The sequence below is a fragment of the Apus apus genome, chromosome 6 (genome assembly GCF_020740795.1).
Source record: "Apus apus isolate bApuApu2 chromosome 6, bApuApu2.pri.cur, whole genome shotgun sequence".
NCBI lineage: Eukaryota > Metazoa > Chordata > Aves > Apodiformes > Apodidae > Apus > Apus apus.
The window spans coordinates 37,758,212-37,780,346 of record NC_067287.1 but is presented as its reverse complement, the minus strand read 5'-3'; the positions used below and the strand labels follow the sequence as shown (position 1 = coordinate 37,780,346).

Sequence of the window (22,135 nt, the reverse complement as noted above, 5' to 3'; positions counted from 1 at the left end):
GAGAGAGGGAGAACCTCAGGCACAGAGAGAGGGAGAACCTCAGGCACAGAGAGAGGGAGAACCTCAGGCACAGAGAGAGGGAGAACCTCAGCCTGGGATGCTCTGCCCATTTCACAACTTCAGCTGGACCTCTTGTCCAAGGTCCAGTCTTCCCTTTAACCCACGTGTGCTCTTTGGTTCCATGATGTCCTTCAGCAAGAACTCCACGTGCCTGCTGCCCAGGTGGTGGGAAACCAGCCTCCACCAGGAACAGGCTCTCAACTGGCTGATGTCTACCAGCCCTCAGAGCAGAAGAGGCAGAGCTCAGTCCTGATCCACCCTTTCCCTGCTCCCTGTTCTTCCAAGAGAAACCACACTTCCTAATCCTGCTGGGCAGCCCCAAAGGTGAGTTTGGGTTTTTTTTTCCTCTAACAGGGAGCTGTGGGTGGACCTTCCTCTGCCAGGGCAAGGAGTTTGTTCCAGCCAAGTCCCCATGGGGACCAAGGAAAGCCCAGAAACCCGGGATCACACCCAGCACCCAACTCCCAGGGGTTAAATGCAAAAGCTGCAAAACTCAAGTTTCAAAACCCTTGGTGAGAACAGGAGCCCAGGAGAGCATCTTCCTCCAAGCCAGGGCAGCTCCTCCAAAGACCTTTGGCAGCCCAAGAACTCGGCCAACAGCCAAAGCAAGGCAAGGACCTGCCCAACCAGGGGAGCTCAGATTTGAGCTGGATCAAGCAACACCACAAGCTCACAGAGGCAACTGGTGGTGGATTCAACCCACCCCCCCTTCCCCACCTCAAGACACCAAATTAATCAGGACAACAAGAACTTCAAGCAGGGCCAAAGGCTTTCACTGAGAAAATCCTGGAGCAAGTCCCTGTCGTGCTGCTCCCAGGGCTGCAGCCCCAGCAGTGTCTCCTCACTTAGATTATTTGGAGGCTAATTTGGACTTCAAGAGCAGTCAAAAGCTGAAGAGACCGAGTCCCTGAGAAGCTGTTCTTCCCCGAAGTGGAGATGATGGCAGAGCTTTAACTTCATCCACACTTCAGAGTCTTGTCTCCATCACCCTTCCCTAAGTCTGGCGTTGCCTGGTGGAAAGAAGCAGCTGTTTCCAGCTGAATTCCTGGCACAACGAGCAGAGCTCTCCTTGGGAAACCAGTCCCACCAGCATGACCAGAGAAGGGCAGGCCCAGGGGAGCCACTCGAGCTGCTGGGTGGGGAGGTTGGAACCACAACTGATGTGGCAGCACACGGAGAGGACAACAAAAAGCTTCAGAGACGATGAGCGAGCCCACCAGAGATGAGCCAGCCCACCAGAGAGAGATGAGCCAGCCCCAACTTGCCTCTACACCAACACATTGCCAACTCCATGCAGCTCTCCCTGCCCAAGTAATCCACCAAGACCTGTCTTCTCCTCCCCACTGACCACCTCCTCGTGCAAAGAAGGTCAAAAGGCTGAAGACAATCGGTCTTGCTTGGTCCTCCGGACTTACTTGACCTGCTCATCATTTCAAAAGAGCATTGTGTCCCCAGCTGGTGGCCTGAGCTGGGCCACCCAGCATGGCCACCCAGCAGCAGCCACCACCACCCAGCAGCCAGGTTCTCTCAGTAACTAATAAAACCTTTTTTGGATCCTGGAAGTGAAGAACTCGGTCGAGCGAGGAGCTCGTGCAAGAGCTCACCCTGGATTTCATGTTCTCACACCCCTTGCAGATCAGCCCAGGTCCTGATCTGTTGGTGGATTAGGCTCGGGGGTCAAACCAAGCTGTGGGTTGTTTCCTCCACGGGATGCTCCGTGTTTGACCCAACCCCTGGCCTACAAACTCGTGTCAGGAGGAGGGCAAGGTTGCTGGGAGCAGCACTGTACCTGGAGAGCAAAGGCCCAGGGTTCAGACCATCCAGGAGGCATGGAGCAAGAAGTAGAGGTGAGGACAGACATCTGCTCCAGCCCACAGCGAGGATTAGGACTTAAAATCATTGATTGTTTTGATGGGAAAAGACTTTTCACATCACCCAGTTCAATCATTACCCCAGCCCTGCCAAGGCCACCCCTGCCCCATGTCCCTCAGCACCATTTCCAGGGCTTGGAAACCCATCCAGGGATGGGGACTCCACCCTGGGCAGCCTGTTCCAGGCCCTGACAGCCCTTTCCAGGAAGGAATTGTTCCCCAGATCCAACCTCAACCTCCCCTGGCACCACTTGAGGCCGTTCCCTCTTGTCCCATCCCTTGTTCCTGGGGAGCAGAGCCCGACCCCCCTGGCTCCAACCTCCTCTCAGGCAGCTGCAGAGCCAGCAGGTCTCCCCTCAGCCTCCCTTTCTCCAGCCTCAACAACAACTTGCTGCAAAAAGCCCTGCTCTTCCAGTGTGACCTCACCTGCACACCCAGTGGGGTGCAGGTAGCCCCAGAACACCTTCCTACCTCAACCCAGAGCACACTCTTCAACCCCACACTCCTTAGGCCAATTCCAGGCAGCTTCCAACACCCAAAAATCCTTGCCTTCCTTTAGATCAGGGCTCCTCCGGAGCTGGGAAGTAGCTTCCCAGGTGCAGACCCCACCTCTGCCAGCCAGGAGGGTGTTGGGAGCTCCACCAAAAAACAGGCCGAGTGTTTACACAACACCAGAGCAACCACCGCGCCTGCTGGCTTAATTAGTTACCCCTGCAATTAAAGCTCATCAAGCTGCAGGGCGTGCAACCTGCAAACGAAGGGAGAGGAAGGTGACCTGGGGGTGAGGGATGCCAGATGCAATCCAAGCAGTTGCCTCCCAGCACTTTTCCACACCTTCAAGGGTGCCAGGAAGGGAGAAACCCAAAATAACGCCACCCACGTCAGCTCTCTGTACTTCAGAGCTCCTTGTCTGGGCCCTCACCAGGGGTTAAAAAGCTGCTCAGAGGGCTGAGAAGGAACCGATTTCACCATTTCCAGAGCTTACTGGAAGGGTTTATCTGCATAAAAAGACACGCTTTGAACAGTTTGGTTTCACGGCAGGTGGAAAAATGCAGGAGGTCCCGGGGCTGGACGCTCTGAAACGGACGCGGCGCGGAACGAGACCTTCAACCTCCTGCCTGTGTGAGGCCGTGGATGGGCTGCTTCTCCTCGCCTGGACAGAACCTTCCTCAGGGTGAGGAAACACCTTGCTTTAGCGAGCTGCTTGGGCACAGAAATAGGCTTGTTTTTTGTCCACCAACGTGACAAAACTCTTGCCCTCCCTCAAACCGGCTCCCGTCGCCGGGCAGAGTCCTGGACGACGGCTGGAAATCACCTGGAAGTGATGGTGGATTTTCCCCTGGCCCAAAAAGCAGAGGGTTTGTGGTTGGGGAGAACCAGTTTCTACAGCTTTGTGGGTCACGCTTCTTGCAACCACAAACCCCCCCCCTCTGATCAAAACCATGGTGACAACTCTTCTTAAGAGCATCCCCTACCAAACGGGCAGCTCTAGGCCACCAGAGAGGGAATATCTCCAAAGGGCACGTTATCCCCACCATGCTGTCTCCAAAAAGTCAGCCCTAGAGGAGGCTGGAAGGAGAAGGACCTGCCCTGAGGAACCTGAGAGCTTCCCCCACTTCTCCAAGGAACCAAGAGCTCAGTGCTCCTTCCCTTCCCAATGAAATTTGAGGTGACAGCCCCCCCCGAGGAACCAAGAGCTCAGAGCTCCATTCCTTCCCACTGACATTTAAGGTGACAGGACCCCACCATCAAATTTTGGATTATTGCAGGTCAATTATCAGCCACGACATGGGGCTCCCCCAGGCCAACCCAGAAGCAGCTTTAGTAGAGGAAAAAAAAGAGGAGGGGGAGACAGAGAAGCCCAAACGAAGTCTCGTTTTAGAAGGTAAAGACTAAAATCAAGGTTAAAATGTCCCACCTACCCCAGGACTGATGCCTTGGGCTGGCTGCAGCCAAGAACCTGCTGCCTTTATTGATCTCTGTGGAGAGCAGCTTCAATCCCACCACCAGTTCTCCTTCCAGGCTGCTCTGATAACCACGGCGCCGGGCGTATTGTAATTTTGGCTCCGGATCTAAAGCAGGGGTTGGGATCTACAAGCAGGCTCCTGGCTAAAGGAGACAATTCCAGACACGACCCACATTGCCAGGGCACCATCCAAGGCCACCTCGCCCAGATACCACCTCCTTTTCTCAGCATCTTTCACAGCAACACCCCAGGTTTTCTTCCCCAAGCCCTCCCATCCTACTCACGCCCAGGAGGGCAGCAGATCCTGGGGCAAGGAGAAGCAGCAAGAGCTCTCCCTGAGGAACATGCAGCCTCGCAGGACTTGGCTGTCAAGGGGTCAGGCCAGAATTAAGACACGCTTTGGGTGGGAAAAAGAGAGAGCCTGAACATCAACCCCACGCAGACGGAGACTCTTGTAATTAAAAGCTGCTTGAAGTGCCACATAAAAGAAGTGACACCCTGACGCGCTCGGGTGGATTTGTCCTCAGAAGAACAACTTCAGCACCAGACCCACAGGAAAGAAATGGAAACTTCCTTGGCACTGCCCAGGAGGGGCAAAGAAAACCCAAAGAGAGTCACCCACCACCTCCCATCATGACTAAGGGCAACATCCTCACTCAGGGCAACACCCACCAGCATTTCCACTCTTCTCCACCGGATTCAGCTGCTTTTTGCCACCCTCCCAGTAAACAACACATACTCACAGGGCCCATGAGAAGACTCCCAACCAACAGGCACCACGTGCAGTCACAAGACAGCTGGCATTATTTTATTTCCCTTCCATTTAGGGCTTACTCCTCTCAGCTTCTCTTTCAACAGGGACGTGTTGGTCCTTCAGCATAAAACCAAACATCCCGAGGTGATAAAAAGGGAAGAGAAAAAAAAAAAAAAAAGAGCCATTTCCAAGTTTTGCAGAGTGAAGTTTCAAGGGAGATAAAGAAGAGCGACCAACATAAAATATAATCCTTCAGGATCTGCTGTTTATCTGCTCCATGATTCCTCTGGGAGCTCTCAGCTCAGAAGGCAGAGCCGTGTGCTCAGCCGGATTTCCGATCCCCCCCCGCTGGGCCCCAGCCCAAATTTCTCCACCATTACTCACATTTTCTGTCTGCAGGAAGAGGGGTGAGGATTTTTATACTCCAAGGCAACAGGGAGGATGAAGTTGGCAGCCCTCTGGAGGAACGCTAAGGGGTCAGGCTCAGACTTCTTGGGCCCAAGTGATTCCCACACATCCAAAGCAAACGGGGCTGATGCTTGGATTCCTCTGCACTGCCCGGGATGCAGGGATGAGCTGGGCCGTGGATACTCAGCACCCCCTGGCCCACCAGCCCCCAAAATGGGCAATCACAGCAGCTGCCCAAAGCCAAACACCTCCCCTTCCCTGCTCCAAGTGCCCACCCGATGCAGCACCAGCATTTCCAGCCACCTCCACACGAAGCCAAAACGCAGACTTCTCTCCCTTCTTATCTTGCCTGACCCCACGACTGTCCAGACATGGTGATATATTATTTTTCCTCCCCTCAATGCACTTGTCAAGTGATTCGAAAGCACGTTTTGGGATGCCCACGACTCCAGAGCCTCAGGGTTGGACCCTCAGCTGGTGGCCCTGCTGCATGAACGGAGCCAGCAGTGACGCTCCGTGCCTCAGTTTCCCCCCAGCGTTATCCCACTGGTACCAAAAACCCTTCAGGAACCCGCATCCCACCCCATTCCCTAAAGGATGCATCTCTGCCTTCACATGCTGGCCAGGCAGCAGAGCTGGCAGCAGGCTGGCCCAGCAGCTTCCCCCAGGATGCTTGGGAGGGGAGGGTTTCAAACAAGAATCAAGTCGCAGAGGGGGTTAAACACTCAGGGGGTTAAACACTCACCCTCCCCAAATCCCTGCTGCAGGGCCCTGCATTCCTCTGGGCTAAAGCTTTTCTCTTTTGTTTTTTTGGCTCCCTGTTTTCCATGCCTGGTCATGTCCTGCATCCCAGAGTTGGTGCACATTTTCATAACCCCTATGAATAGGCAGAGCAGGAGCTGCAGAGGCACCAGCTGCTCTGACCTGTCCCGCTGTGGGTCAAGGTGCTAAAAATCAGGCAGAGGAATGAAAAAAAAAAAACCCCAAACAAACCAACAAGCCAGCCCTGCTCACCCCAAAGCATTTAGGATCCACCTCCACACACTGGTTTTCCCACACCTCCTGGGGGAAAAAAACCATCTTGCATTCCCTCCAAGCCCAGGGATGCAGCAGAGACCCCAGCACGGACCCAGAACCGGTCGCTGTGTGTCCCACCCACCCCCGGGCTGGAGCTGTGACCTCCTTTCATGGGATCTCACCCAGAGTCCAGATGGACTGTCTGGCTAATTGAGTTAATTAAAGCCTTTTTCAGCAGTGATTAACTTTCAGGCCCGTTGCTCCAGTTCTCTCTGGGGAGCCCGGGCCACACCTCAGGAGAAGCAGATGGGGGAGAAACGACTGGGAAGCACTTCTTGATGGCACCAAGCTGCATCCCAGCAGCATTTTGCTGCCTAAATTCAAAACCCAAACGCACCCTGAAACCGTCCCCAAAACTCCCCTGAGCTCTATTTCCTTCTCAGCTCCAGGCTGAGCGTGTCAGACCCCACATGGAGAAGACCCAAAAGGGGACGGACGAAAGGCAGGAGACCCACCACCCTTGATGTCCCAACCCCAGAGCATCTCTCCCATCATTCCAAAGCTGAGGAGCTGGAGCCAGCAGCACGAGTTCCATCCCTTGTGCTGGTGGGATAACGGCCACCTGGCAGGGACAGTAAATACTTTGTCCACAGCCCTTGCCTGGAGATAACCAAGCAAAACGCTGGCCAAGGCCAGAAGAAAGAAGCTTTGTGGCTGCTCCTCCCCAGCAGGGACTCGTGCTGCTGCGAAGGAGACGTGGCCAGGGAGGGGAAGAGCACAACATAAACACCCACCCACCCAAAAAAAACACACCCAAAAAAGGTCTCCTCCTCTCTTCTGGGGGCATGCACCCCCCATCTCCTCCTTTTTTGAGGGATGCACCCCCCATTTCTTCCTCTCTTCTGGGGGGATGCACCCCCATCTCCTCCTCTCTTCTGGGGGACACACCCCCCATCTCCTCCTCTCTTTTGGGGAATGCACTCCCATCTCCTTCTCTCTTTTGGGGGATGCACCCCCCATCTCCTCCTCTCTTTTGGGGGGATGTAGCCCTGCCATCTCCTCCTCTCTTTTGGGGGACACACCCCCCATCTCCTCCTCTCTTTTGGGGGATGCACCCCCCCATCTCCTCCTCTCTTTTGAGGGATGCACCCCCCATTTCTTCCTCTCTTCTGGGGAGATGCACCCCCCATCTCCTCCTCTCTTCTGGGGGGATGCACCCCCATCTCCTCCTCTCTTTTGGGGGATGCACCCCCATCTCCTCCTCTCTTTTGGGGGGATGTAGCCCTGCCATCTCCTCCTCTCTTTTGGGGGGATGCACCCCCCCCATCTCCTCCTCTCTTTTGAGGGATGTACCCCCATCTCCTCTTCTGGGGGGATGCACTCCCCATCTCCTCCTCTTGTGAGGGACCTCCCCCCCCCCATCTCCTCCTCTCTTCTGGGGGATGCACCCCCCATCTCCTCCTCTTTTGGGGGATGCACCCCCCATCTCTTCCTCCCTTTCTGTAGGATGGATGCACCCCCTCAACTCTTCCTCTCTTGAGGGGATGCACCCCCCATCTCCTCCTCTTGTGTGGGACACCCCCCTCCCCATTTCTTCCTCTCTTCTGGGGGGATGCACCCCCATCTCCTCCTCTCTTTTGGGGGGATGTACCCCATCTCCTCCTCTCTTTTGGGGGACACACCCCCCATCTCCTCCTCTCTTTTGATGGATGTACCCCCATCTCCTCTTCTGGGGGGATGCACCCCCATCTCCTCCTCTTTTGGGGGATGCACCCCCCCATCTCTTCCTCTCTTTCTGTAGGATGGATGCACCCCCTCAACTCTTCCTCTCTTGAGGGGATGCACCCCCCATCTCCTCCTCTTGTGTGGGACACCCCCCTCCCCATTTCTTCCTCTCTTCTGGGGGCATGCACCCCCCATCTCCTCCTCTCTTTTGGGGGATGCACCCCCATCTCCTCCTCTCTTTTGGGGGATGCACCCCCCATCTCCTCCTCTTGTGAGGGACACCCCCCTATCTCCTCCTCTCTTTCTGCAGGATGCACCCCCCATCTCCTCCTCTCTTTTGAGGGATGCACCCCCCCATCTCCTCCTCTCTTTTGGGGGATGCACCCCCCCATCTCCTCCTCTCTTTTTGGGGGATGCATCCTCCTATCTCCTCCTCTTGTGAGGGACACCCTCCCCCTCTCCTCCTCTCTTTCTGCAGGATGCACCCCCCATCTCCTCCTCTCTTTTGGGGGATGCACCCCCCTATCTCCTCCTCTCTTTTGAGGGATGCACCCCCCATCTCCTCCTCTCTTTTGGGGGATGCACCCCCCTATCTCCTCCTCTCTTTTGGGGGGATGCACCCCCCATCTCCTCCTTTTTCCTTGTGCCTCCAGCTGCAGTGAACCACCCCAGCCCGGTCGCTCCCATTCCACACACACCAGGGACCATTCCCTGCTCTTTCTTACAAACCTCAGAAGCTGAACCTGCACCAAAGGTTCAGAGAGAAAAAAAACAACCCCAAATTCCTGACAACCTTTGTTGTCAGAGCTGCCACGAGAGGGGCTGGGAAGGGAGGCTGGAAAGGGGGGGAAAGAAAGCAAGGAAATGCCACAGAGCTGAGGAGGCTTTTTCTGGCCGGGGTGAAGGGTTTGTTTGGTTCCCCCCCTTCTTTTCACCCTCCCCTCAGCGAGCTGCCACTTTCAGGAAGCTGGATCAGTTACAATCAAAATAAGAACTTTCTCATTGTTTAATTATAGCTGAGGGAGCCCTGGAGCCCAGGGGACCCAGCATCCCCTCCCAGCTGCTCTGGGAAAGGGTGAGAGTGAAGATGGAAGCCCAGCAGAAAGGAACAAGCCAAGAGTCAACACTTGAACGTCTCCCCCACACACACAACCCGAGCTCAGATGGATTGTTTTTACTTCCCTGAGACCTGGAAGACTTTGGTCTCTGCGTTGGGTATTCCAGTTCCTGAATATATTCCTCTTTTTTTGCTCCACTCCACACCTGGTGGGAGTATCCAGGAGACTCGAGCACCTTCTCCTGCCGGGCTGAGCAAACCCACGGATGCTCCAGCCAGCCTGAAGCCACCTCTGCACCAACACCAACCTGGGAGAGCTGCAGCCAAAGAGGTCCAGCCAAACCCAGCCAGGGACTGATTCCCAGCTCAAACCCCTCTCACTCAGCTCAACATGGCTTGTGCTCCCCCACAACCCTTGGCTGCTGGCAAGGCCATCAGGCTGCCAGCCCTGAGTGGAGGATGCCACAACTGGCAATGACCCCTGCAAAGCCCTGGACAGCAAGCAGTGCCTGTAAAACACAGAATCACACCCTGGTTTGGGTTGGAAAGGACCTTCAAGATCATCTAGTCCAACCCCCCTGCATGGGCAGGGACACCTCCCACCAGCCCAGGTTGCTCCAAGCCCCATCCAACCTGCCCTTCAACACTGCCAGGGCTGGGGCAGCCACAGCTTCCCTGGGCAACCTGGGCCAGGGTCTCACCACCCTCACAGCAAAGAGTTTCTTCCTAATACCCCATCTACATCCCCCCTCTTTCAGCTGGAAACCATTCTCCCTTGTCCTCTCCCTCCCTGCCCTTGTCCCAAGCCCCTCCCCAGCTTTCCTGGAGCCCCTTCAGGCACTGGAAGCTGCTCTAAGGTCTCCCTGGAGCCTTCTCCTGCCCTGCCTCTCTCCAACCCCACCGTTCAACTCTAAACCAGCCTTTTCTGTTCCTAAGGGACCAGCTGGTGTTGCTCACAGGTGGCCACACACCACCCCAACACCTCCCACCAAAGAGACAACCCAGAGCCCTGGCCCAGCACGGAGGGACCTGAGCAGAGGTTGAATGTGCTCCTGGGAAGCAAGGGCTTTCCATGGGCTTGGTTGCCAGCAGGGGACAAGCCACCTGGCCTCCCAACAGCTGCACAAAAGCACCCAGAGGATGAAGAAAGACAGGGGGGGCTTCAAAAGCAGGATATAAAAGAAATGACTCGGCCACCTTCTGGGTTTTAGCAGACAGGGGTTGGAGGCTCAGAAGCTGCTCACACACCCACCACCTCACCACGTGCCAACCACCCTCCTCCTGATGGGTCTGAAGCAACATCTGGCTCCTGGAGAAGCAGCTGGAGGAGCAGCTGGAGGATGCTGAAGCAACATCTGGAGGAGGAGCAGCGCATGGAGGAGCACCCAGGAACGTGTAGCCCTAGGACTTGACATTGCTCCTCTTCTCTTGGCAAGCAGATGATGGTCCCCAGCAGCCTGGCTGGGAAAGAACTCCTTCTTGGCACCAAAAACAAAGCCTTGCCCAAATCCGAGTGAAACCAGGAGGTTAAACATAGAAATATTTTGTGGGGGTGGTTGTGGGCAGGGGGGGGGGGGGGGAGTCTGGCCCCAAGGGGTTTGGAAGGGAGGTGCAGCAGACTGGCCAGCCCACAGACACTGCTAAGTTTCCACCCAAAAAATGGGATTAAAGACAGGAGGTGCTGCTTGTGGGACACTGGTAGCTTGAAGAAACGTGCAACCCACCCAAAATGTCAAAAAGGGGAACAGGGGAAAAAAGAAAAAGCTGAATCCAAAGACAGGGGGAAAGAGAGTTGGAAGCTTTCTGGTTGGCACTTTGACCCATCAGAAACTGGTTTTACCCTGGAAACACACAGGGGAGCTCCCTGCTGGGCCTGCAAACCACCCCGAGCAACAAAGGGACTTCACGAGTTCCCTCATCCTCCTGCTGCTCTGAGCCACCCGAGTTTGTGCCCCCCTGTACCCCCAGACTTTTCTTTAGGGCCCCAGAGGAGCAGAAACACACAGAAACCACTCGACTCCAAGGACCACGGGGAGAAATCAAGGTCCACCCCAAGCTGCAATGAGGACCATGGGAGGGGACAGATGCCACAGGTATTCTGAATGAATCACAGAATCACTTGGGTTGGGAAAGACCTCTCAGACCATCACATCCAACCCTTCCCCCAGCCCTGCCAAGGCCACCCCTGCCCCATGTCCCTCAGCACCATCTCCAGGGCTTGGAAACCCCTCCAGGGATGGGGATTCCACCCTGGGCAGCCTGGGCCAGGGCCTGACAACCCTGGCCAGGAAGGAATTGCTCCTCATATCCAAACTAAACCTCCCCTGGCACAACTTGAGGCCATTTCCTCTTGTCCCATCACTTGTTCCTGGGGAGCAGAGCCCGACCCCCCTGGCTCCAACCTCCTCTCAGCAGCTGCAGAGCCAGCAGGTCTCCCCTCAACTCCTTGGCTCCAGGCTGGACACCCCCAGCTCCCTCAGCTGCTCCTCACAAGTTCTCCAGCCCCTTCTCCTTCTGCTCCAGCCCCTTCCCCAGCTCCCTTGCCCTTCCCTGGACACGCTCCAGCCCCTCCATGTCCTTCTTGTCCTGAGGGGCCCAGAACTGACCCCAGGATTGGAGGTGCCCCCTCCCCAGTGCCCAGCACAGCAGAACGTCCCTCAGCGCAGCTCTGCAGACAGTTCTGCTGTTACTGGGACATCACTCAAGCATTCAATGAAAACCAGATGCTGCCATCTGACCTGCTGGAAGCAAGTCTCTCCACCCTGCTTGGAAAGCCAAGGCTCCAGGCTGGAAGCAAAGAGGCTTGTCAGGACATGCCCGTGCCCACTGGAGGACCTGCTCCCACCAGCCCAAGCTCCAGGTCCTGCAAGCCCTCTCTCCTTTTTGATTATATATTTTTTTTTTTTCCAAAACCAAACCTGATTCAGGGCCAGGAAGGGCTGAACTTTGGAATGTGACAAACCCTGCAGCTTCGTCCTGAAGAAGAAAGGCTGCCCCTGTAGCCCCAAACCCACCCGTCAGGTCCTCCAGGGAGAGAGGTGGGACCCTGGTGAGAAGCAACCCTCCCGTTGCTCCTCAGGATTTTGCTGCCTCTCTGGGCTTCACGTCCAGGTCCTGGCAGCAGGTTTTAGCCCGTGCCAGCTCCAAGAGCTCCACATAGTCCCTGCTCCCAGCCAAGGCTGGCACAGAGCTCTGGATGTTTCCCAACGCGGGGTGAACGCCACGACTGGTCCCAACGAGCCAGCAAAAGGGAATTGTCCTCTGCTGGCACAGGGACCAGGAGCAGGCCCTGCATGGAACAGTGCTGGGTGGGGGGGGGGACACTGGTTTTGTGGTTTTTCAGCCCAAATCCCATTCTGCAGATTTCAGGGAGCAGCCTGAACGAGTCCACCAAGGACCATCCACAGCCAACAGGCAGGAGATGCTCAGCCCTCTGCCTGGATAACACCTCTACTGCTGTGGACACCCCACCACTGCCGTGGACAACCTTTCCAACCCCTGGGGACATCTCCCCACGCTGCTACTGTGTGCTTGAAACACCCAGTCAGGACCATCCACAGCCAACATGCTAGAGGTGCTCAACCCTCTGCTCGGGGAACCCCTCCACTGCCATGGATACCACACCACTGCTGTAGACACCCTTCCACCACCTTGGACATCTTCCCACCACACTGCTGGGTGCCAGAAGATCCAGCGAGGACCATCCACGGCCAACACGAGCAAGAGATGCTGAATCCTCTGCCTGGAGAACACCTTTTCTGCTGGAGACACCCTTCCACCACCGTGGACACCCTTCCAACTTGGTGCCTGAGCATCCAGCAAGGGCCACCCACAGCCAACACACATGAAACGCTCAACCCTTGGCTTGCAAACCTCCAACCTGCTGGAAACCCTTCCGACCTGCTGGAAACCCTTCCCACCTCCTCAGCACCTCCCCCGGGCAGCTTGCCAAGCTCAGGTGCTTTCGAGAAAGCACTTGGGAAAGGAGAGAAGGCGGCAGGTGCCCAACCTGAGGCGGAGAGGCTCCCGAGGCGGGGCTGTTTGCATCGGCTTCGGCCTCAGAAATCCACCCACCAGCCCAGAAGGCAACCTGCAGCCCTCTTGAAAAGCAGACAACAAGAGGAGGATGCAAATTCCCCTCCACCTCCTGACCTCCAGAGCTGCCAGCTCCCTGGGCACAGAGAGGCCACCAGAAGCTTCGCGCCGCTTTGTCGTCTTCTCCTCATCGAAAAAAACCCAAGACAATGAAAAATGCAGCATCTAAACCACCCCCTCGAGAAGGAGGCCAGCTCTTCTGAACCAACCCCGCCAGGCTAAGACAAATATTTTGCTTGGCCAACCAGTTTTCCCCTCATTAAGGGGCAAACATAACGAGGACGTCGAGCCCAGAGGGGAGCGATCGCTCCGCGCCGCTCGGACTTGATTTGATAAGTAACAACGCGGCTGGTTTCGAAAGGCACGTGCTCTTCCACAGCCCCATCTGAGTTATTTTGGAAAGATAGGTGTGTATTTATGGAAAGCTGGCCTCTTGGCCAGCAGAAGGAAACCCAGACAGGTTTCGTGGCACGGGGGGGGGGGAGCAGCGAGCGTTGCGAGGAGGCTGCGTCCTCGTGGTGCTCCTGGCTGGGGGTTCTTGCTCCCCGTGGGGAGTGCAGAGTGATCCCTGCAAGTGTCTGACCTCTGGGAAGGGTGGGAGAAGGAAGTGGGGGGGGAAAAAGGAGCCAACAAGGGCAGGGGGAAAAGTGGAGAGCAAAGGTGCTAAGGGAGCTGCTGCCTGAGGACACCCGTGCAGGGGATAAAAGCCAAGGCTGAGACACAAACGCTCAGGGCTCCAGGACATCCCAGGAGGACAAATGTTCTTCTTCCTGCAGTTTCTTTTCTGACTGGCTTCAGCACAGGGAGCAGCAAGGGGGACGAGCCCTTCTCCCAGAGGCCAGGGGGACACTTGGCTCTCTACCCACGGAGGGAGCAACTCGTCCACGCAACGCGCTCCTCCCGCGCTGCTGCTCTGCTCGTTAGCAGCCCCAGCTTAATGACTGCCCCTCTCAGGTCGTGTCAGCCAGGAAGGTCAGGCCGGAGGGACAACGGTGGGAATCGCACACCCTTCCTCAGCATCTGCAGGCTCTTGCATCCATCCCACGTCCCCTTTCTAGAGGCCTGGGTCTGGAGCAGCTTTGTGTGGGGCAGAGGGACAAACACAGCGTCGCGGTGGCCACCACCCCCCTTCCAACTGAAGTGGCTGTGAGTTGAAGCTCTGCTGAGCTGCTCTCGTGGCTGAAATGTTTGCTCCTGAACAGCTTTATGGCCAGGGATCTCCCCCCCCCCAAAAAAAAAACCCCAAAGGGGTACCCCAGCACCTCAGCCTGAGGCTGCAAGTCTCACCCCTCCATCCATGTCCCCCTCTAACACACCTTCTGCACGAGCCCACCTCTCCCACCAAACACCATCCTGCCAGCCACCCAACCCACACCCCTGGGGTTGGAAGGGACCTGAAGTCATCCAGATTCATCAGATCACCCAGATCCAACCCCCCTGCCATGGGGCAGGGACACCTCCCACCAGCCCAGGTTGCTCCAAGCCCCATCCCACCTGCCCTTGGACACCTCCAGGGATGGGGCAGCCACAACTTGCTGCTGCAGCAACCAAGCTTTGACTAACCCCCCCCTTGCTTGCAAAACAACCCCCCTTCCCCGAGCAGCCAGCAGGGAGCAAAGAGGTCAGGGACACCACGACACTGGTGACCTCTGACCATGCAAACCTTCCTGGAAAATAAATTCCAGACAAGGCTGCTAAAAACAGCCCCAAGCTCCCCGGGAAGGGCTCAGCCCCGGCCCACCAGACCAGAAAGGAAAGAAGGAAACAGCCTCAAGTTGCTCCAGGGGAGGTTGAGATTGGATCTGGGGAACAATTCCTTCCTGGAAAGGGTTGTCAGGGCCTGGCCCAGGGAGTCCCCATCCCCGGAGGGGTTTCCAAGCCCTGGAGATGTGGTGCTGAGGGACACGGGGCAGGGGTGGCCTGGGGTGACGATGGGACTGGATGATCCGAGAGGTCTTTTCCCACCCAAACCATCCCATGAAAACCCAGCCTGGCCCCTCCAGCCATGGATGCGGGACAGGAGGGCTGGTGGGACGGGTCAGAACCCCGGGAGCAGCAAGCAGGGGCACCCCCGGGGAGCAGGGGCACCCCCAAGCAGCAGGGTCTCCCCAGAAGCAGCAGGGACCCCCCAGGAGCAGCAAGCAGGGACCCCCCGGGAGCAGCAAGCAGGGGCACCCCCAAGCAGCAGGGGCACCCCAGAAGCAGCAAGCAGGGACCCCCCCGGGAGCAGCGAGCAGGGACCCCCCCGGGAGCAGCGAGCAGGGACCCCCCGGGAGCAGCGAGCAGGGACCCCCCCGGGAGCAGCGAGCAGGGGCACCCCCAAGCAGCAGGGTCTCTCCAGAAGCAGCAGGGACCCCCGGGGAGCAGCAGGGACCCCCGGGGAGCAGCAAGCAGGGACCCCCCGGGAGCAGCAAGCAGGGGCACCCCCAAGCAGCAGGGTCTCCCCAGAAGCAGCAGGGACCCCCCGGGGAGCAGCAAGCAGGGGCACCCACAAGCAGCAGGGACCCCCCGGGAGCAGCAGGGGCACCCCAGAAGCAGCAGGGGCACCCAGAAGCAGCAGGGGCACCCCGGGGAGCAGCGAGCAGGGGCACCCCCAAGCAGCAGGGGCACCCCAGAAGCAGCAGGGGCACCCCGGGAGCAGCGAGCAGAGGGACCCCGCGGGAGCAGCAAACAGGGGCACCCCCAAGCAGCAGGGGCACCCCCAAGCAGCAGGGGCACCCCGGGAACAGCGAGCAGAGGGACCCCCCGGGAGCAGCGAGCAGGGGCACCCCGGGAGCAGCGAGCAGGGGCACCCCGGGAGCAGCGAGCAGGGGCACCCCCAAGCAGCAGGGACCCCTCGGGAGGAGCAGGGACCCCTCGGGAGGAGCAAGCAGGGACCCCCCCGCGGTCACGCACGCGTGGCAGCCGCGGGGCACCCCCCGGGCACCCCCCGGGCACCGCACACGCCTCTTGCACACGCAGCCCTGCCCGGCAACCTCTCGGGGCGCTGCCCACCTCCCCCCCCCCCGCCCCACACCCCCATGCCCAGCCCCGCAGCCCCTGCTCCCCCCTCCCCGCAGCAGCAGCAACAACAACAACAACAACAACAGCAGCAGCAGCAGCAGCAGCAGCAGCAGCAGCAGCAGCAGCAGCAGCAGCAGCAGGAGCCGCATCCACCGCCGGTTCCCCCGGACCCACCCGAGCTCCCCCCGCCGCTCCCCAGCGCTCCCAGCCGGGGCTGGAGGGTGGGAGGCGGGGGCTGGGAAGCGGGGGCTCCCACAAACTTTCCCCCGGGACCCCCCCGCCGCACAGCCCGGCTCTTACCTCCTCCTTCCCGCCCCGCCGGCTCCGGCACCGGGAGCGGGACCGGGACCGGCTCCGGGACCGGCAGCGCCCGGACCCCGCGCGGCCCCGCCGGGAGCGCCCGCCTGACGTCCGGGGTGGGGGCGGGCCCGGGGGGGGGGGGGAGGCGGAGGCGGGGGGGGGGTCTGGTGTGAGGGGCAGGGCTTGGGGGGCGGGGAGTGTCCTTGTGCAAGGGGCAGTGCACGGGGGGAGTGTCCTTGTGCAAGGGGCAGTGCTGGGGGGGGGCACTGTTGGTGCAAGGGGCAGTGCACGGGGGGAGTGTCTTTGTGCAAGGGGCAGTGCACGGGGGGAGTGTCCTTGTGCAAGGGGCAGTGCACGAGGGGGGCTTGTGCAAGGGGCAGTGCACGGGGGGACTTGTGCAAAGGGCAGTGCACGGGGGGGGCTTGTGCAAAGGGCAGTGCACGGGGGGCTTGTGCGAGGGGCAGTGCACGAGGGGGGGCTTGTTGCATGGGCAGTGCAACGGGGGACTTGTGCACAGGGGCAAGTGCATGGGGGGAGGGTCCTTGTGCAAGGTGCAGTGCAACAACGGGGGAGTGTCCTTGTGCAAGGGCAGGTGCTGGGGGAGTGTCGCTTGGTGCACGGGGGGGAGATGTCCTCTTGTGCAAAGGGCACTGCACGGGGGGGGCTTGTGCACGGGGGGGATTGTCCTGTTGGCAAGGGGCAGTGCACGGGGGGGCTTGTGCACAGGGCAGTGCACGGGAGGAGTGTCCTTGTGCAAGGGGCACTGCACGGGGGGGCTTGTGCACAGGGCAGTGCACGGGAGGAGTGTCCTTGTGCAAGGGGCACTGCACGGGGGTGTCCTTGTGCAAGGGGCAGTGCACGGGGGGAGTGTCCTTGTGCAAGGGGCAGTGCACAGGGGGGCTTGTGCAAGGGGCAGTGCTGGGGGGAGGGCTTGTGCAAGGGGCAGTGCACCGGGGGATCTTGTGCAAGGGAGAGTGCATGGGGGGATTGTGCAAGGGGCAGTGTACGGGGGGGGCGTCCTTGTGCAAGGGGCAGTGCACGGGGGGGCGTCCTTGTGCAAGGGGCAGTGCACGGGGGGATTGTCCTTGTGCAAGGGGCAGTGCTGAGGGGAGGGCTTGTGCAAGGGGCAGTGCACGTGGGGGGGCTTGTGCAAGGGGCAGTGCACGGGGGGAGTGTCCTTGTGCAAGGGGCAGTGCACAGGGGGAGTGTCCTTGTGCAAGGGGCAGTGCACGAGGGGGCTTGAGCAAGGGGCAGTGCACGGGGGGGCGTCCTTGTGCAAGGGGCAGTGTACAGGGGGGGGCTTGTGCAAGGGGCAGTGCACGGGGGGGCTTGTGCAAGGGGCAGTGCACAGGGGGAGTGTCCTTGTGCAAGGGGCAGTGCAGGGGGGGGGCTTGTGCAAGGGGCAGTGCACGGGGGGGTGTGCAAGGGGCAGTGCACGGGGGGTTTGTGCAAGGGGCAGTGCTGGGGGGAGGTCTTGTGCAAGGGGCAGTGCACGGGGGGAGTGTCCTTGTGCACGGGGCAGTGCACGGGGGGGGGCGTCCTTGTGCAAGGGGCAGTGCTGGGGGCAGGGCTTGTGCAAGGGGCAGTGCACGGGGGGAGTGTCCTTGTGCAAGGGGCAGTGCACGGGGGGAGCTTGTGCAAGGGGCAGTGCACGGGGGGATTGTGCAAGGGGCTGTGCACGGGGGGAGTATCCTTGTGCAAGGGGCAGTGCACAGGGGGGGGAGCTTGTGCAAGGGGCAGTGCAGGGGGGGTGTCCTTGTGCAAGGGGCAGTGCACTGGGGGAGTGTCCTTGTGCAAGGGGCAGCATACAGGGGGGCTTGTGCAAGGGGCAGTGCAGGGGGGGTGTCCTTGTGCAAGGGGCAGTGCACTGGGGGAGTGTCCTTGTGCAAGGGGCAGCACGCAGGGGGGCTTGTGCAAGGGGCACTGCATGGGGGGTGTCCTTGTGCAAGGGGCAGTGCATGGGGGGAGTGTCCTTGTGCAAGGGGCAGTGCTGGTGCAAGGGGCAGTGCACGGGGGGGAGTGTCCTTGTGCACGGGGCAGTGCACGGGGGGGGCTTGTGCAAGAGGCAGTGCTGGGGGGAAGGCTTGTGCACAGGGCAGTGTCCTTGTGCAAGGGGCAGTGCTGGGGGGGGCAATGCTGGTTCAAGGGGCAGTGCTGGGGGGTGCAGTGCTGGTGCAAGGGGCAGTGCTGGGGGGGGCAGTGCTGGTGCAAGGGGCAGTGCTGGGGGGGGGCAGTGCTGGTGCAAGGGGCAGTGCAGGTGAAGACCCCAGACCCGCCACCTTCACTCCCCACGAAGCCCCAGGTCCCACAACCCGACATCCCCGCCCCCCCCAGGGGCTCCAACCCCCAGGCAGCCCAAGTGTCCCCCCCAAAAAAAAAACCCAAAGGCTTCATCCTCGTGAAATCCCGACGGATTCACTGAGCATCCCACCCTGGGGGTGCCTTAGGAGAAGAGGACACCAGGAGCAAGGCTGGGGATGGAAGGAGCACACAGACCTACACGCCCCCCCCACCCCCCCCAAGCTGTTCCCACCCCCCATTGTTGTTTTTTCCTGGTTGGAATCGGGACACGATGATTAAATTTCCTCTTCCTGGTGTTGGCTCCTCCTGAGCCCAGGCTTGCAGCAGGAGACAGGCCCTGGAAGGGAGGGGGGCTGAGGGTCCTGGGGAGGGGGGGGCCTAAACCTCCCCACTCTCAGCCCACCCTCTGTTGGGAGGGGTGGAACCACCTCAGAGCACCCCTGGGAGCTGCTGGTTCCTGGTGTTGGGAGGTTTGGGGTTTTTCCAGATCATGGAACCATTGAGGTTAGAAGGGACCCTCAAGACCATCAGGTTCCAACCCCCCTGCCATGAGCAGGGAACCCACCACCAGCCCAGGCTGCACAAAACCTCCTCCAACCTGCCCTTCAAAACCTCCAGGGATGGGGCATCAACAACCTCCCTGGGCAACCCATCCCAGCTCCTCACCACCCTGAGAGGGAAGAATTTCTTCCTCATATCTCACCTCAATCTCCCCTCTCTCAGTTTCAAACCATCACCCCTTGTCCCATCACTGTCTTCTCTGGTGAAAAGCCCCTCCCCAGCTTTCCTGGAGCCCCTTCAGGCACTGGAAGGTGCTCTCAGGTCTCCCTGGAGCCTTCTCTTCTCCAGGCTGAACACCCCAACTCTCCCAGCCTGGCTCCAGAGCAGAGCTGCTCCAGCCCTTGGATCATCTTGGTGGCCTCCTCTGGACCTTCTCCTACAGGTCTAGCTCTTTCTTGTGCTGAGATCCTGCAGTTCCCTCATTGCAACAGGGCCAGGTTTCCTTTGCTCCTCTCTTGAGCTTCTGGCTTCTTCATCCATCATTAGGCCAACTTCGTGTCCCTCTCACCCTGTAAGGTCCCAAAACATCTTGTCACGTTCCGTATTTTCATATTAGAAAGGCTAAATGATCACATCTTGCTGCCTCAGCAGCTTCTGATGGCAACCAGCTGATGTTTCACAACATCTATTGTCCCGTTTGGCTCTTAAACCAATCAGCCTGTGTCAGGGGTGGATCCCAACCATCCTCTCCTGTCCCTGGTGCTGCTTGAATTGACTTTTTTCCCTCTGCCTTCCAACCCCCTCCTTTATTCTTAGTCACACTGATCATCTCCTGAAGAGCTGGAGCCCTGGAGGTGATGGTGGAGATCTCTGGGTCCTCCCAACGAGGGCAGCTCAGCAGCCTTGTGATCCCTCCGTGCTCAACCCAGGGAGGGTGAAGCTGAACTGGTGCCTCCAACCTGTTGGTGAAGAGCAGCAGTTCTGCCCGTCCTGGTGCATCCTGCTCTGAGGATGCACCTTGGGCAGGTGGCTGGAGGGGAAGGTCAGGCCAAGCTGGGGGCAGAGGGATGTCCATCCCTCCCTGCACCTCCTCCCTCGCTCTGCTTCATGAGGAACGTTCTGCCACACCCAGAAGCAGCTCAGAGAAAGAAGGGGATCAGGTTGCCAGGTGAGAGGTGGATGTGGCAGGGACCAAAACCCACGGGGCTGGAAGAAGATGCTCCCTCAGTGTCCTTCCAGCAGGTGTGGGGAGCTGCTCGGCTCCTACTCCTCTCCAACCTCCTCTGTCCCATCACATCTGCTCCTGCTGTGGCCCCAGAGAGGCAGGCAGAGCCATCCCACCTCTGGGGCTGTGCCATTCCCGTTTTCCCCTGCCCTCAGGAAGTGATACTGGTGAGCGATTAGACCCGGACAGGATGTCCTAACAAGCTCAGTCAGGCTGGGATACGGTGCTGGGAGGGAATTTTGCAGGAATTCCATCCGAAAGTTCGACCGAAGTCCGGTCCCTGAGCCTGGGCCGAGGGTGTTTGTCAAGCCCTGGCAGGGAACTGGAAGGTGCCTGTCCCTGTTGGCCTCAGAAGGGCTTAGGAGAAGGGCTGGGCTGGGGGGACACGTGGAGCACAGAACCCCAGCCTGGGTTGGGTTGGAAGGGACCTTCAAGATCATCCAGATCCCACCCCCCTGCATGGGCAGGGACACCTCCCACCAGCCCAGGCTGCTCCAAGCCCCATCCAACCTGCCCTTCAACACTGCCAGGGATGGGGCAGCCACAGCTTCCCTGGGCAGCCTGTTCCAGGGTCTCACCACCCTCACAGCAAAGAATTTCTTCCTATATTCATCTCAATCTCCCCTCTTCTAGATTAAAACTGTTCCTCCTTGTCCTCTCCCTCCCTGCCCTTGTCCCAAGCCCCTCCCCAGCTTTCCTGGAGCCCCTTCAGGCACTGGAAGGTGCTCTCAGGTCTCCCTGGAGCCTTCTCTTCTCCAGGCTGAACACCCCAACTCTCCCAGCCTGGCTCCAGAGCAGAGCTGCTCCAGCCCTCCCATCATCTCTGTGGCCTCCTCTGGCCTCTCTCCAACAGCTCCACATCCTTCTGGTGTTGGGGACCCCAGGACTGGCCCCAGCCCTGCAAGGGGGGTCTCCCCAGAGCAGAGCAGAGGGGGAGGATCCCCTCCCATCACCTGCTGGCCACACTGCTGGTGATGCAGCCCAGGACATGGTTGGTTTCTGGGCCACCAGCTCACATGGCCAGCTCATGGTGAGCTTCTCATCACCCAACACCCTCAACTCCTTCTCCTCGGGGCTCCTCAGGGACGTGAATGTGACTTTTGGGAAGAGAAGGACTCATCTTCGCTCTGATGCCGCCTTTGAAGTGGCAGGTAGAAGCTGGTCCTCTGCTCACCTTAGAGCCAACCTGGCCTGGTGGGAGGTGTCCCTGCCCATGCAGAGGGCTTTGAAATGGATGATCTTGAAGGCCCTTTCCGACCCAACCCAGCCTGGGATTCTGTGCAAGGGCTGAAACCAACTGCCCTGCAAACCAGCCCCAAACCCAGCACCACCAACCCCCTCACCAGGGCTGGAGGTGCAGGAGGCTGCTCTGATGGACAAAGTGGTGGCTCAACCACCAACACTGAGCTCTTGAAACCTTGCAGACCGGAGCATCCCCACATCTAAACCCTGGGAAATCCCCTTCCCACATGGAATCCAATAAAGCCCTGGCCCTGGGTGGGTGTCTCCAAGCTCCCACCAGTTTGTTGCAGCCCGTTGCTATGAGCTGGAGGGAGTGTTTTTTGGGGTTTTGTTTTTTTTTTTTCCACCACCCTCCAATTTTGGGAGGACTCCAGCAAATCCCTTGGCCTGGATCCTGCTCTAGCTTGTTTTCCAGAGCTGGGGAAGGGAGTGCTTGGCTGCCAAGAACCAGTTCATTACGCTTCGTTAGCACAACCTCCCCGGGGTCAGCTCTTCCAGGCCAATCTTCCCCTTGCTGGGAATTCCTGACAGGTAGGGATCACTGGTGGGTTCTGATATCCCTCTTGGAGGTCTTCTCTGGAGGAAGATGGCCCAGCTATTCCTGGGAAGC

At 58.9% G+C, this 22,135-nt stretch overlaps 2 protein-coding genes across 5 annotated transcripts in view; both read right to left on the bottom strand.

The window, feature by feature from the left end:
• Positions 1 to 16,309, bottom strand: part of SH3BP4 (SH3 domain binding protein 4) — a 37,709-nt gene extending 21,400 nt beyond the window's left edge. The window contains exon 1 of one of the 4 annotated variants that reach the window (XM_051623792.1): positions 16,257 to 16,309. Coding sequence is in view for 1 of the 4 variants with exons in the window: in XM_051623790.1 (XP_051479750.1) it covers positions 4,641 to 4,649 (9 nt within the window). In the remaining 3 variants the exon portion in view is untranslated. Of the gene's footprint in view, positions 1 to 3,853; positions 4,616 to 4,640; positions 4,739 to 16,256 lie in introns of those variants that run through there. The other 3 variants (XM_051623790.1, XM_051623791.1, XM_051623793.1) reach the window with 3 other exon arrangements.
• LOC127386571 (serine/arginine repetitive matrix protein 1-like) lies at positions 4,684 to 9,626 on the bottom strand. The gene is made up of 2 exons (XM_051623853.1): positions 7,654 to 9,626; positions 4,684 to 7,484 (listed from the first exon to the last, which is right to left on the bottom strand). The coding sequence occupies exons 1-2, from the start codon at positions 7,698 to 7,700 to the stop codon at positions 6,536 to 6,538; spliced, it is 996 nt and encodes a 331-aa protein (XP_051479813.1). The 5' UTR covers positions 7,701 to 9,626; the 3' UTR covers positions 4,684 to 6,535.
• Positions 16,310 to 22,135: the final 5,826 nt, after the last annotated feature.